The 12,943-nt window shown below is 38.8% G+C and overlaps 2 protein-coding genes across 8 annotated transcripts; one reads left to right on the forward strand and one right to left on the reverse strand.

The window, feature by feature from the left end:
* The first annotated feature begins 1,569 nt into the window (after positions 1–1,569).
* Positions 1,570–7,102, forward strand: LOC113755508 (probable LRR receptor-like serine/threonine-protein kinase At5g48740). Of its 3 annotated transcripts, none has more exons than XM_027299523.1 (16): positions 1,570–1,833; positions 2,251–2,791; positions 2,878–3,329; positions 3,418–3,535; positions 3,635–3,703; positions 3,916–3,984; positions 4,070–4,138; positions 4,281–4,352; positions 4,468–4,536; positions 4,634–4,863; positions 4,935–5,146; positions 5,251–5,377; positions 5,459–5,527; positions 5,816–6,005; positions 6,110–6,242; positions 6,710–7,102. In XM_027299523.1, exons 1-16 carry the CDS (start codon positions 1,755–1,757, stop codon positions 6,917–6,919), a joined length of 2,709 nt encoding a protein of 902 aa, XP_027155324.1. In that variant the 5' UTR covers positions 1,570–1,754; the 3' UTR covers positions 6,920–7,102. The 3 variants fall into 3 exon arrangements, with proteins under 3 accessions (XP_027155324.1, XP_027155380.1, XP_027155414.1); XM_027299579.1 differs by having other exon boundaries at positions 4,941–5,146; XM_027299613.1 differs by having other exon boundaries at positions 4,950–5,146.
* Positions 7,103–7,136: 34 nt separating this feature from the next.
* On the reverse strand, positions 7,137–12,449 carry LOC113755741 (inner membrane protein BB_0250). 5 transcript variants are annotated; one of them, XM_027299679.1, is made up of 11 exons: positions 11,889–12,449; positions 11,723–11,803; positions 10,664–11,005; positions 10,353–10,425; positions 10,106–10,218; positions 9,841–9,925; positions 9,667–9,739; positions 8,796–8,851; positions 8,064–8,129; positions 7,633–7,698; positions 7,137–7,525 (listed from the first exon to the last, which is right to left on the reverse strand). In XM_027299679.1, exons 1-11 carry the CDS (start codon positions 12,086–12,088, stop codon positions 7,445–7,447), a joined length of 1,236 nt encoding a protein of 411 aa, XP_027155480.1. In that variant the 5' UTR covers positions 12,089–12,449; the 3' UTR covers positions 7,137–7,444. The 5 variants fall into 5 exon arrangements, with proteins under 5 accessions (XP_027155480.1, XP_027155513.1, XP_027155552.1 ...); XM_027299712.1 differs by lacking the exon at positions 11,723–11,803 and having other exon boundaries at positions 10,664–11,010; positions 11,861–12,448; XM_027299751.1 differs by lacking the exon at positions 11,723–11,803 and having other exon boundaries at positions 10,664–10,989; positions 11,861–12,447.
* Positions 12,450–12,943: the final 494 nt, after the last annotated feature.

The raw sequence follows: 12,943 nt of genomic DNA on the forward strand, positions 1-12,943 counted from the left end.
CACCCGACGTTTCATCAACCATATAGACGAAGGGGAAAGCCCCGTGCAACATGGGAATAGGAATGATCGTCCGCCGGTGTGGGCAGCGGTGTCATGGCATGGCCTCTGTCCGTGTACTTCAAAAACAAAGGCTAAGTTGCTTCCAGTAACACAGAGTCCTGCTCTGGAAACAGTCTCGCAGCATGGAAGCCCTTCTACAGTCACACTGAGTTACTGCAACTTAGCGTATTAATTCTCCAAAAACTTGGCGCATTTGTTCTAAAAAATTAAAAACAGAAACCACACACAAACACAAATTGGTATTTATCCAAAATACACGAAACACAGTATTTGGATAGTAGGTTTTTTTAAATAATATTTTGCTTGCATCATAAACATATTTTTCAATCTATTTTTTTATATTTTCAATCATCTTTTTATCTCACATACATCACATCACAAAGAGTGCTACAGTAATTATTCAAAATAATATTTCAAATAATACTCTATCCAAACAAGCGTATTTTTCCAAAATGCCCGTACCCTACTGCCCACCACCAGTCACCCATACCTGCCTCCACTGCCAGCACCTTATTTAATGTATCTGAAAAAAAAAAAAAACTTGTGAGTATAATAGAGTGTTTATGTATATAGTATTTTAAGCAAATTTTTTTGCCCCAAAACAGGCCATCCTAATGCACCCCTGCGTCTTTCTCACTACACCTTTCACTTTTTCTTATTCTTGCTGAATTCATTACTCTCTTTCACTGTTTTCAATTGAGCGGGCACTAGCCACTGAGAGTGGAAAAACTGTAATCTATCACATCATTAATAAATGTAATGCATTCTCATGCATAATCAAATGATGAAACAGCATAATCAGCTTTGTGACTCTTAGCTTTTTGACTGCCTCAATTTGGCTAATGAAAATTTCAATTCCTTGATCTTTAAGATAACCTGATTGATCATGATTAGAAGCAGTCTTTGGATGCTGGGCTACTGGGAGAGTCGAAACAATCATGCCCTGGATGCTGGGGTCACAAGCATCCTATGTATCATCCGCCACAGTATTTTGTTCATTCAAAACCAACTGTCCATCCATAATTGCACTCTTAACATGCCAATTTGGAAATAGACTTGGAGAAGTGGACTAGTATTGATAAATTCTTACAATTTAATTATGCTTCAATTCAGTTTGGCCTGTTGATATACTTGTATTGGCCGCGTCCAAACTCAATAACTTATCAGGGCATGGAATGGAATGCCCCAGTGGGAAAGGAGGAGGTGGTCAAGATGTAGCTTTGGAAATTTCTCTTTATCTGCATGGTTTGATGATGTGGTCCGTCTATCACTGTTTCGTGGGTTGTCTTTCGCCTTTTGATTTTTGCCTGAAAAGTAATGCTTGTCAACTAACGGTAACAATGATCATCATCGTCATCAGACATCAAACATCATTACCTCTCTGCCCTTCCTTAATCACGCTAGTACTGTACTCATCTCCTGGAGTCACCAATAGCCTCTCTCCCACTTTCACTTTATGCAATATTGTCAATGTCACACCTTATACTCTACTCAATTGCTGCTTCGTTACTTTGCCACCCACTAAACACTCCCTCCTTTTTTTCTTCCTCTTGTCACTGATCATCACTGCATTCTTTTTTTGCCCAAGAATTCTACCCTGGAGCTCATTATTTGCTACTTCTCTGCATGAGCTGGAACCTGGAAAACATAAAAGGAAAAACTTGGATTCTGTTTCTACATCTGGCGCCCTTTTCATGGAGCTGCTAAGTTGCTGCTGGCTCTGGTTATTACTCCTTTCTGGGATTGTGGAAATTGCTTTCTGTGATCAAGATGGTGCGCATTCCTTGGTGTTTCACTCATATTTACCCCCACCCCCGGAAAACCCCCCAGAACTCTCTTTCTTGCATTGTATATCTTCTATAACAACTACGAGAAAAAATGTCAGATGTTTTGTAAGAAGACAGATGGAGCGCTAACTACTAAGTTCAGATAGCTTTTCGATTTGGTTTAAAAATGCCTCACTATATATGCCTCATTTGTTTGATGTTCTTCACTTCTACAAGATCACAGCTTTAACCACTTCATTCGGCAGGAAGAGAGGAAAATGGAAGTACTAAGTTTGATCTTCTTTTTTTTTTTCCTTTTTACTGCCTGTATTGTTTCTGTAACCAATGTGCATTTATATTTGTTTATCTGCTGGATATGGTAGTAGAGAAGACCTGAATATGGTTATGGCATTTTATGTAACAGGATTCTTAAGCTTATCATGTGGTGGGACTGTGAGCTACGTCGATTCCTCTAATATTTCGTGGATACCTGATACCGCTTACACTAATGCTGGCAACATGAGCACTGTGGTTTATCTTGATGGTAGCTCCTCATCTCAAATTCCAGTCCGGTTTTTTCCGGATTCTCTTGGTACCAAGTGTTATAGGCTTCCTACAAAGAATGTATCGTCATTGGTACTTGTAAGAACTCAATTTGTATACAAGAACTATGATGGACTCAATAAACCCCCTGCATTTTCTGTTTCTCTTGGGAGAGCTATGACTACGACAGTGAATCTTGCTAAAACCGATCCATGGGTAGAAGAGTTCATATGGCCAGTTGATAAAGACACTCTCCCTTTGTGTTTTTACTCTATCCCTGAGGGAGGATTCCCTATAATCTCTTCCCTTGAACTTCGCCCACTTCCTCAAGGAGCTTACAATAGTGGCTTGGCAGATTTCACTAGTAAATTACTTAGGAAGTCTTACAGGATCAACACAGGTTATATTGATGGATCACTGAGGTAAGCAGGACCATTGTCATCTCCTTCTCTCTCTGGTTGCTTACTTGAGGTTTTGCTAAATGTCAGACTTCTTTTTGTAATGCAAGGTACCCTCTTGACCAGTACGATCGTATTTGGGATGCTGATGAGGACTTCAGTCCGCATCATGTGTCAACAGCTTTTGATATTCAAAACAACTTCAATCTGTCCAATCTCAAAGAAACTCCTCCAATAGCTGTTCTGCAATCTGCAAGAGTCTTGGCAAGGTGGGCTGACTTGACATATAATTTGCCTATCGATGGGCTGGGAGATTACTATGTTGTCCTCTACTTTGCTGGGATTCTGCCAGTATCCCCAGCATTTGATGTACTGATCAATGGGGAAGTTGTTCAGTCAAATTATACTGTGAAAAGATGGGATGCTAATGCTCTTTTCTTTACAATGAGGGGAATCAATTGGTTGAATATCACATTGAAGAGTATCAGCTACTACCCTCTCATTAATGCACTCGAAGTGTATGAAATCCTAGATATTCCTTTAGAAACTTCTTCCACCACAGGTTGGATGGTTTTCATTGTCTCACATACTCTTTTGGTCCCTTCGTAGAACTGAAGGTGCAAACTTTAAAATATTGATTCTTTTTGCAGTTTCTGCCCTCCAGGTTATTCAGCAGTCGACTGGTTTGGATCTGGGATGGCAAGAAGATCCGTGTTCTCCAAAGTCATGGGAACATATAGAATGTGAAGGAAATCTTGTTACTTCTTTGTATGACCGTATTGCATTGGAATTTTTTGAATCTTTTTTCTTAAATCTAATTCCTTGCTATCAAGTTCCATAGTTATCAATCTTTTGCTCATTATGAAGGGAACTTTCCAGCATGAAAATGAGATCAATTAGCCCCACTTTTGGTGATCTGTTGGACCTTAAAGTATTGTAAGATTCTTTCCTTTTTAATAACTGAGCACTGGCTTAAGTTTTTTCTCACACTCACAATCTGTTGCCGTGATATGAAGAGTCACCCTAGTGGTAATGGGCCACCCATGAGCATTTAGGTCGTCAGCTCCAATCTCATGCTAACCCTCATCCCAATCCCAGATATTAATCTGCAGCACTTTGTTTTTATCCTCTGGCATTATGTTAAACAGGGATTTGAGTAATGCATCGCTGGCTGGAGAAATACAATACCTTGGGAGCCTGCAGAATCTTGAGAAACTGTATAATTACTACTTGAAGAACTGTATTTCACTTATGTTGCTTCTGATGATGAACCTAAAACAAACTGGCAATTGAATGCTGCAGGAACCTGAGTTTCAATCAACTGTCATCTTTTGGGTCTGAATTGGAGGATTTGATGAACCTTCAAGTTTTGTAAGTCTTTTACAAATTCGATGGAACTTCTCTTATGACTAACTTTCTGATGATTAAAACGCAGAGAATTTTCCTCCCTTTTCATTGAGCATTAATAAAATTGAAGTTGGTCATAGAAAGATGACGTACATTCTGTGTGAAGGGATTTGCAAAACAACAGTTTGCTTGGAGCAGTACCAGACAGCTTGGGAGAATTAAAGGAGCTTCACTTACTGTGAGTGAGCATTATAGGTTCATTTACTTTTGGAAACATTTGTAGAAGCAGTTCTACCTGGTAAGAGGCTCATATAGCTGTATCTGTACGTGATTTGCTATTTTGAAACATTCAGGAATCTGGAGAATAATGAGCTACAAGGTCCCCTCCCCCAATCATTAAACAGGGAAAGTTTGGAAGTCAGGTATGGACTATGGAGTGAATTACATCGTTTTTTGATTTTTGGTTCATAACTGAGCCTCTTGATGCATCATCTCTTGGATTCTTTTTCAATTCGACAGAGCATCAGGGAATCTGTGCCTGTCCTTCTCCACATCATCCTGCACTGACATTTCAGGCACTATTGAGACACCACAAGTAACTGTCCTTACACCAAGCAAGAACAAGGGCCACAAACATATAGCAGTTATACTTGGTTCAGTGGGAGGCGTAGCACTAGCTTTTTCAGCCATGGCAATTTCAGTGCTTCTCTTCACGAGGAGAAAGAAACCTGAAAGCTCTTCAAAACCAAGTAAGAAATTGCCTAAAATGTATCTACGGTAGAATACCCGTTAGATGTCATAACGGAAATGTTTCCTGAAGTATTAGATGCTGCAGTGGATATACGAAACTGGAATGCTGCAAGAGTTTTTTCCTACAAAGAAATCAAAGCAGCCACAAACAACTTCAAGGAGGTCATAGGCCGTGGTAGTTTCGGAATGGTTTACCTTGGAAAGCTTCCTGATGGAAAATTTGTTGCCGTGAAAGTGCGATTTGACAGAACTCAGCTTGGGGCTGAGTCATTCATCAATGAGGTCTGCCATTTGTGGATGAATCTTTTGAGAAGGAAAAGCTTTTTTACAAGATCTCTTTTTTCCTTTTAATGATGCCTGATTTTATGTTGCAAATTATTTTCCAGGTTTCTCTTCTGTCACAAATTCGTCACCAGAGTCTTGTAACTTTGGAAGGATTCTGTCACGAGTCAAAGCAGCAAATACTAGTGTACGAGTATTTACCTGGTGGATCACTGTCTGATAACCTTCATGGTAATATAAGCTGCTTCTACTCAGGAATCCGTTTCTGTATTTCTTGGTTTCCTTTGATTAATGAACAAATAACTATTTCAGGTGTAAACAGTAAAAGAATAACATTAAGCTGGGTTCGCAGGTTGAAAATTGCGGTTGATGCTGCAAAAGGTATAGATATCAACAGGTGCACGTAGATTTCCTTGTTAATTACTGGAGAAACTCAGGTTTCTATTCTGTACATGTGCAAAAGTAGAATTATACTTCGTAGTTGTGTCCCACTATCATGCCGTCATTCGTCTATTTTCTAAGTTGGAAACCTGATCCTTTTCATAGGGAATGAAGCAATCGTCCCACCAATTAAAACCATTCTAGCTAGTCCGAGTAAATTCGCCAATGGCAATCAACAAAGTTCCTTTTATATAAGCCATTATCTGAACTGAAGTTGTTTCAATGTAGGGTTGGACTACTTACATAATGGAAGTGATCCACGGATCATTCACCGTGATGTAAAGAGCAGCAATATTCTTTTGGATTCAGAGATGAATGCTAAGGTCTCTGATTTTGGCCTTTCTAAGCAAATGACTCAGGGCGATGCAACCCATGTAACCACTGCTGTCAAAGGCACTGCTGGCTATCTTGATCCAGAGTAAGCTCTCGAGGCTTTTTTTTTTTTTTTTTTTTTTTTTGAGCTTTGTTTTTAGTATATTCATTCTGGCACTCTTCTTCAATCTTACTGAGTTCTGTCTACAGATATTATTCCTCTAGACAATTAACAGAAAAAAGTGACGTCTATAGTTTTGGGGTTGTACTTCTGGAGCTCATATGTGGCAGAGAACCACTGACTCACTCTGGCTCTCCAGATTCCTACAATTTAGTCTTATGGGTAACTAGATCTCTTTCTTTAGTTCTTTCTCTAAATGATTTGCATCTTATAAGAATGTAAAGTGCAAAATTACAGAAACCTTATAATTGGTTTTCAACTACCACCATCCATTTTGTTGCATGACTGAATCCCTTCCATTTTCTATAGTTGTACCTCTGGTTAGACCAAAATTTCTTTTGGGAGTGCACGATGATCTGATGCTTAATTTTTTAACCTTGGTTGTGCAAGTTAGAAGTATCGACACTGTTGGAATTTAAGATTGGTATCCCTGATTAGAATTTAACGTTTGCATGCTGCTAAACAGTTAAAAGTAGGCACTTCAAGATACTTCTTAGCATGCCATGTTTACAAAATCCCATCATAACGTGCTTCTACACTGATCTGTGTCTGCTGATTCGTTACAATCTCTATGTGCATATGAGTGCTCCTGACGTACATAGCATGTTGTTTTTGACCATCAATTGCAGGCCAAGCCATACTTGCAAGCAGGCGCGTTCGAGATAGTGGATGAAAGCATGAAAGGAACATTTGATGCTGAGAGCATGAGGAGGGCAGCTTTGATTGCTTCAAGGTCTGTTGAGAGAGATGCATTGCGGAGGCCAAGCATAGCAGAAGTACTGGCTGAGCTGAAAGAAGCCTACAGCATCCAGCTTTCCCATCTCGCAGCAATCGTTTAGTTTAGATTGTTGTTATTATTATTATGGAAGGGGTTATGCCTCTTCTGGGCTTCTTTCATAGACTTGGTCCATAGCTTAGTTGAGAGACCATAATTTATGTTAAATGGAATTGCACGTATGTGTATGATATAGTGCTTGTTAAGTTATTATCCGTAAATAAGTATTTTGCCTTGATTGAATCAATCTGAGAGAGCAACAGGTATGACCAAAAACAATATGCCAAAAAGATCTTTCATGCCCAACTTGGCCCTTGACTGTATAAGGTACCCTATTTTACGGAAGTTACAGGGACAAATGCCAGCTTTCAAGCAATTATACGGTGAGTGCATGATTGCAAGTTCCCTAACCAAATCTGTAAAGCCTTCACTTAAAAGGGTGTCTGGCGGGTGGTTATTCAACAAGCTGTTGCAAAACCATCCATACCCTGATTTTTCTCTGCAGTAGTTAGTCCCTTTACAAGCACGTATTGATAGTTTCCAGGCTGTGTACCCCAGGAAATGGTGAACTTAGAAACAGAAACCACAACTAACTGAAGTTCTTACGTCGCAGATAAAGGAACAATGCTGTCAAAGCAGCTGCAGCATATGGGATGATAGTCCAGATTCCCTGCAAAATAGCGCAGTACTTACAATTAGTAGACGCACTAAAACCCCTTGCAATGCATTCCTTTGTTTAGGCAACCATATGCTAATCCGGGGAAAATAAAAGTTTACCACTACAGTTGCAACAGTGGCAAGGGCAAACACTGGACGGTCTCTGAATAAGAATCCAATCCCCAACTGTCATTTAAAAAAATAAAAGGCATAAGCTTATGGAAGAAAAATATCGTGACAAAGTGTTTTCATAGCTTTGATAAATGTAAAACGCAGTTACTATTTTTGCAAGACCATATGAATCTCTAGGATGTGTGATATATTCACTTGTTTGCGAAAGAAGAATTAGCCTCACCATTAAACGTGAGTTGCACTTAACAGCAGCATTATGTATATTCCTTCCTTTTCAAGCTGACAACTTTACTATAAAAGATGAGGTCTCTTTTTTTTGGGCAATCAAGTAGGAACAGCTATTTTACTCTTTCCCTGCATGACTAGTCTACAATCTAGTTTGCTGGTAATTGGTGTCCTTTTATCTGATAGAATAATACCTGAAGTGGAAGTGTTATAAGACCACCACAACAGACACCGGCAAAGAAAAACTCAGGTGATATACCCTGCAAAAAAGTCGTACTTCAGGAAAAACACACTGCAGTTATGGCATAAAAATCCACATAGTTTGCAGCGATGACATAAAAATCCGCATAGTAGTTGAGTTCCAGCAACAAGTAAGTTTACCACATTTAAAAACTAGTTAGGAACTTTAAAAAAACTAACTACATAAAAACATAAAAAGAAGAACCATGAAGTGGTTGCACTCTCAATTCGAGGTACCACACTGGTGATCATATTGCCTTTGCTGCATAAACTAATGGTTCCCAACATCCAGAGAAGACAGAGACATCAAAACAGAAAATTTTACAGTGCAAATGCAAATGCAAGATAGACTGAAGCTTCCCAGCTTGTTTACTTTGCAGCAAGATGCAAGAAATCAGTAATTGCCATGACGCATCAAGATAGAAGGAATGCTTTGTTTCAAACTGTTAACTCATTCTGCTCCGACACCAAAGCTTAGTATGCATAGCATGCGGTAACAACCTTTTCCTAGTCAGCACCTTAAGATGAAGAAAATCATACATCACAAATGATAATGAAATCAACCAGGTTCACAAAATAATAGCTTACACGAATTTGGATAGAATAGATGTCAATTACACAATTTGTTGTGTCAAAGTTCGTACTAGTAAAGTAATATCTTGCTTGGAAGAAGAAATAATACTAACCATTGCACCTGCTAAAAATGCTGTAGGATTCCTCACACCTAACGAGAACCGTTCAACTGCATATAAGAAAACATAGACTTACCAACAAATGCTCAAGAAATTCAAGAAATGTCAAATAAAATGTGCTACGGTGCCCCAAGAGAGGAAGGAGATATTGTTATATAGATAAGCAACTATTAGTAACTACTCAAGAAGCAGACCCCAATGCAGGCAATGCTGATTCTGGAATGGAAACAACACCAAGGGACTCTACAATGGTTTTGAGAATAAGGTGGCAGCACTACTGGTGGATAGCCAATCATTTGGAACTCTTAATTACGCAAAAGCTTTTATTATGGGTACTTTAAAGTAATACCCCAGATAACCGAAACCATTTCTCTTTAACTTTTTACACTATTTTAAAGATTGCTAAAACCAGTAAAATATATTATCGCAAAATTTCTTAATATACGTTTCTAAAAGAAACAGCTTTTTGGAGGCAAACTTTAGTATCAGTATTAAATTTCTTGAGTAAGAGTCAGCATAATTATAGCTTGATAGGCTTTCATTGGGTACCTGTGAATGCTAATTAAAACAAGCAAGTCAGAGAATGTCATTAAATATTCCACTGGTTTGGGGAAGGTTTGATGTTCTACTTCAGCCACCACTATCAACACTTCAATTATCAGCTGCCCATGCCATCCCCTTATAAAGTGGTAACATTAACTATCCTTTTAAATGTTTATGAACTATAACACATAAATAGTGGAATCTAACAGAACTGGTTCGATTAGACTGTAGAAGCTCATATTACAAGTCATTTCAAGCAGCATTTGTACGATTGCAAGTATGAAAACATGCAAAAAGGAGCTCTGAAGCTATTTAGACTCACCAACACCAACTAGATTTCCATATTTTTGGACAACGCGCGTGATTTTCAATGCTTTCTCTCTGCCAATTCCTAACTATACCAAACAGAAATTATTCATATCACTTTACTATTTCAAGGTCATATAAATACCTAGTTACATTTACTGCATATCAAAAGTCTATAGATCAAACAGACCTTTGAAGAAACATCATCGGATGCCCCAGATTGTCTGAAAAGCTTGCCAAGGTAAAATGGTATCATATCACTAATGCAAACTCCCCTGACAATATTCACCATGTGAATTAAAATATTGAGGACAAATATTATTGATCCTTTAGTCGATTAATATTTGTGACTAGCATGAAGATTAAAAGGAAAAAAAAATTGCAGCTTTACATGCATTACTGGAGGAGGTCCATAGCATAATTCATTAGCTCAAATTGAATCAAGCCCAACTAACCAGTAAACCCATAAAACCGTGGATACAATGTAGTGAGCGTTCCTAGAGAATGAATCAAGAAAAGAATGCCATGTGCCATCCAGTGAAAGCATCCGCGCTAAAGTGATGCCAACCTGCAGGATAGATGACAAAGTTAAGCTCAGAAAAAGAGAAGCACTCCAAAAAAGGACAAGAAGACCCACTCAAAGTCCAGATGTCAAAGAGCATAAGAGTCTGCCCAAAAAAAGTACCAGCAGGAAGGACAGACCCATATATTTAAAGCCTCTTCACTTATGAAAAGACCGCATCCTGCAGCCATCAGCAGCCAGAAGTAGATCCACCTGAAACCAGGGACCTAAAGATAATTAAACATACTGTTCTCCGTAACCAAGAAGCAAAATGTAAGAGAAAAGGAGAATGCTTCTGCTATATTGTTAGGTTTTGGAAAAAAAGAATATTAAGGTACCCAAGATATGGCAAATTAAGTTATTTGAACGTAATATGACATCTGAAAGCATAGCAAGGCCAGATAATCAAAAACAAACAAGGACACAATTTGTGAGCAAAATAGTCAAGTACCCTGGAGCATATTCTGGAAGTATAATTCTGTATCCAAAAGCTCTAAAAGAAAAACCAACAGCATGTGTGCTTAAAGCGGGAGCAGATGAACTATCAACTAAATGTTGAATGCCAAGCAGAGATCTTTGATTAGGCTGTCTAAAGCCAATGGATAGCACTGTGATTGCCAGAGCCACAGCCAGGAGTACCACTAGTTTTGACAGAAATGAGATTTCTCCACTAGCTGCTTTGCCTTTCAAACTTTGCATTACATCATCAGCAGCCTTATGTTGTCCCTCTGGTTTGTCCTTAGATGTGGAAGACTCATCACTTTCAGGACCCTGATGCTGAAAGCATGTGAACCTACACTTCAATAGAATGAGATGGAATAAATGCATAATTAATCTGCTACATATGCAAGACTAAATTAAAAACCGGCGGCAGTCTCTTGTATCATAAAAGAAAAGTAAAAAAGGAAAAAAAAATAATAGCATGCTACAGCTGCATCACAGACAAGTATCGGTTCTCAGAGAAATGAAAGGCCCTTGGGGGGCAATGATTCGTTGCAGTTTCTTCCAATGCAATGCCTCTGCTCCTGAATTATCATTCTCATCTTGCAATATTCCCCATTCAAATTTTATCAAAGGCAATATATCTCCCTTATTAATGGATGAAAATTAAACGACATGGTATCACATTGACGGTGGTCATGCTTACATTATGTTCTGACATGAACAAAAGCTCTTAAGATATATACACAAATTCTGCTGACCATACCAATTAAACAATCAAGGGCCTAATCCCACACTATGTTCATGGAAAGCACCATACGTAATTCCTCCAAAACCATTTTACTGATCATAATCACAAACTAATCTGGAGCCTCATCTCAAGTTGTCTGGATAAGCTAAAAGAACCTCCCGGGCCACTTGTACTCCCGCTGTATTCAGGGCTACCATCATATTCAAGGGATGCATCACAAATCAAAACTCTATCCATGATAACTTTAGGCTAAAATGGAAAATCAGGAAGCAAAAATGGAGTTAATTATTCAAAGGATCAGGTATTATCAGTACTAACATTAGAGACGTCTTCTTCATTTCTTTCTTTTTTTCCCCTCTTTTTGACATGCTACAGTAGTATGTATCACAATTCAGCAGCCTGGCAAAATGTTTACATTGTAAAATATCAAGAAATTTACTACTAGAAGATTACCACCTTAAAAACAAGGACAGGAGGGAGATACCGAGATGCCGAGGGCTTAAAATTCCAAAGATGGTGCGGTGCATTTGCACTTTTGAGTGTAGTGTTCGGTAGCGAGGAGGAGAAGGAAGGTGTACGACAACTGGTGGGAGCACCACCACCGAGCAAGAACTTGATATGTGGCAAATTGCAAGAGATGAGAGCCGTAATTAATGGACGCCCATTTGCTACTACAACCGCCATTGGACCAAGAAGAATAATGGAGTAGTAGTACAGTAGTACTATATATTGTACTTGTACTGGTACTGGTACTACTAGGATGTTTCAAAATGGGGGACCTTGTCCTCCTGCAACTCTGTCGTTTAGACCCTTCGGTCTTTAGGAACAGCTGCTGCTGTTGCTTGTGCTACTATTATTGGCGTTGGTGGAAGCAAAGGGTGGGGAGCGTGTGGTGACTGGTGAATTGGTGCTATGTGAACTGTGAAGACGACAAAATTGGGATTTGGATGAGCCGATACTGCCCTCTGGTCTGCATTATGCACGGATTATTTATTATGTGTGTGGTTGGGAGCCTCGGCGCTTGGAGGAATTGGGTTGGGGACTTGGGGATATGCCTTTTTTAGTGTTTTTGATTACCAAAAGATTCTCCCAGAGTTCTGGGATGCCAATTTATCTTGGGGACTTAGCATATATTCCCTCCGTCCCCACTTTGATAGTCTTGTTTTCCTTTTTCGTCTGTCTCATATTGTAATCCACTTTTCAATTGAAGAATGTAGTTGTATTTTAATTTTCCTAAAATACCCTTATTCAATGTAAGTTGTTGTTACTATAAACTTACCTCATTTAATGAGAGTTGATTCTTTTTTTAACATCAATTGAAGTTCCCATAAAGTTGTACTCTGATTAATGTGAGGGTATTTTAGGAAAATAACTACGTAAATTGATTGTTCCAACAAAGTTAACTACTTTTTCTTAAACTGTGTGGAAAAAAATCAGGACTATCAAAGTGGGACGGAGGGAGTACCTTTTTTTAGTGTTTTTGATTACCGAAAGATTCTCCCAGAGTTCTGGGATGCCAATTTTTCTTGGGTCCCGCTC

The sequence above is a fragment of the Coffea eugenioides genome, chromosome 1, assembly GCF_003713205.1.
Source record: "Coffea eugenioides isolate CCC68of chromosome 1, Ceug_1.0, whole genome shotgun sequence".
Lineage (NCBI taxonomy): Eukaryota > Viridiplantae > Streptophyta > Magnoliopsida > Gentianales > Rubiaceae > Coffea > Coffea eugenioides.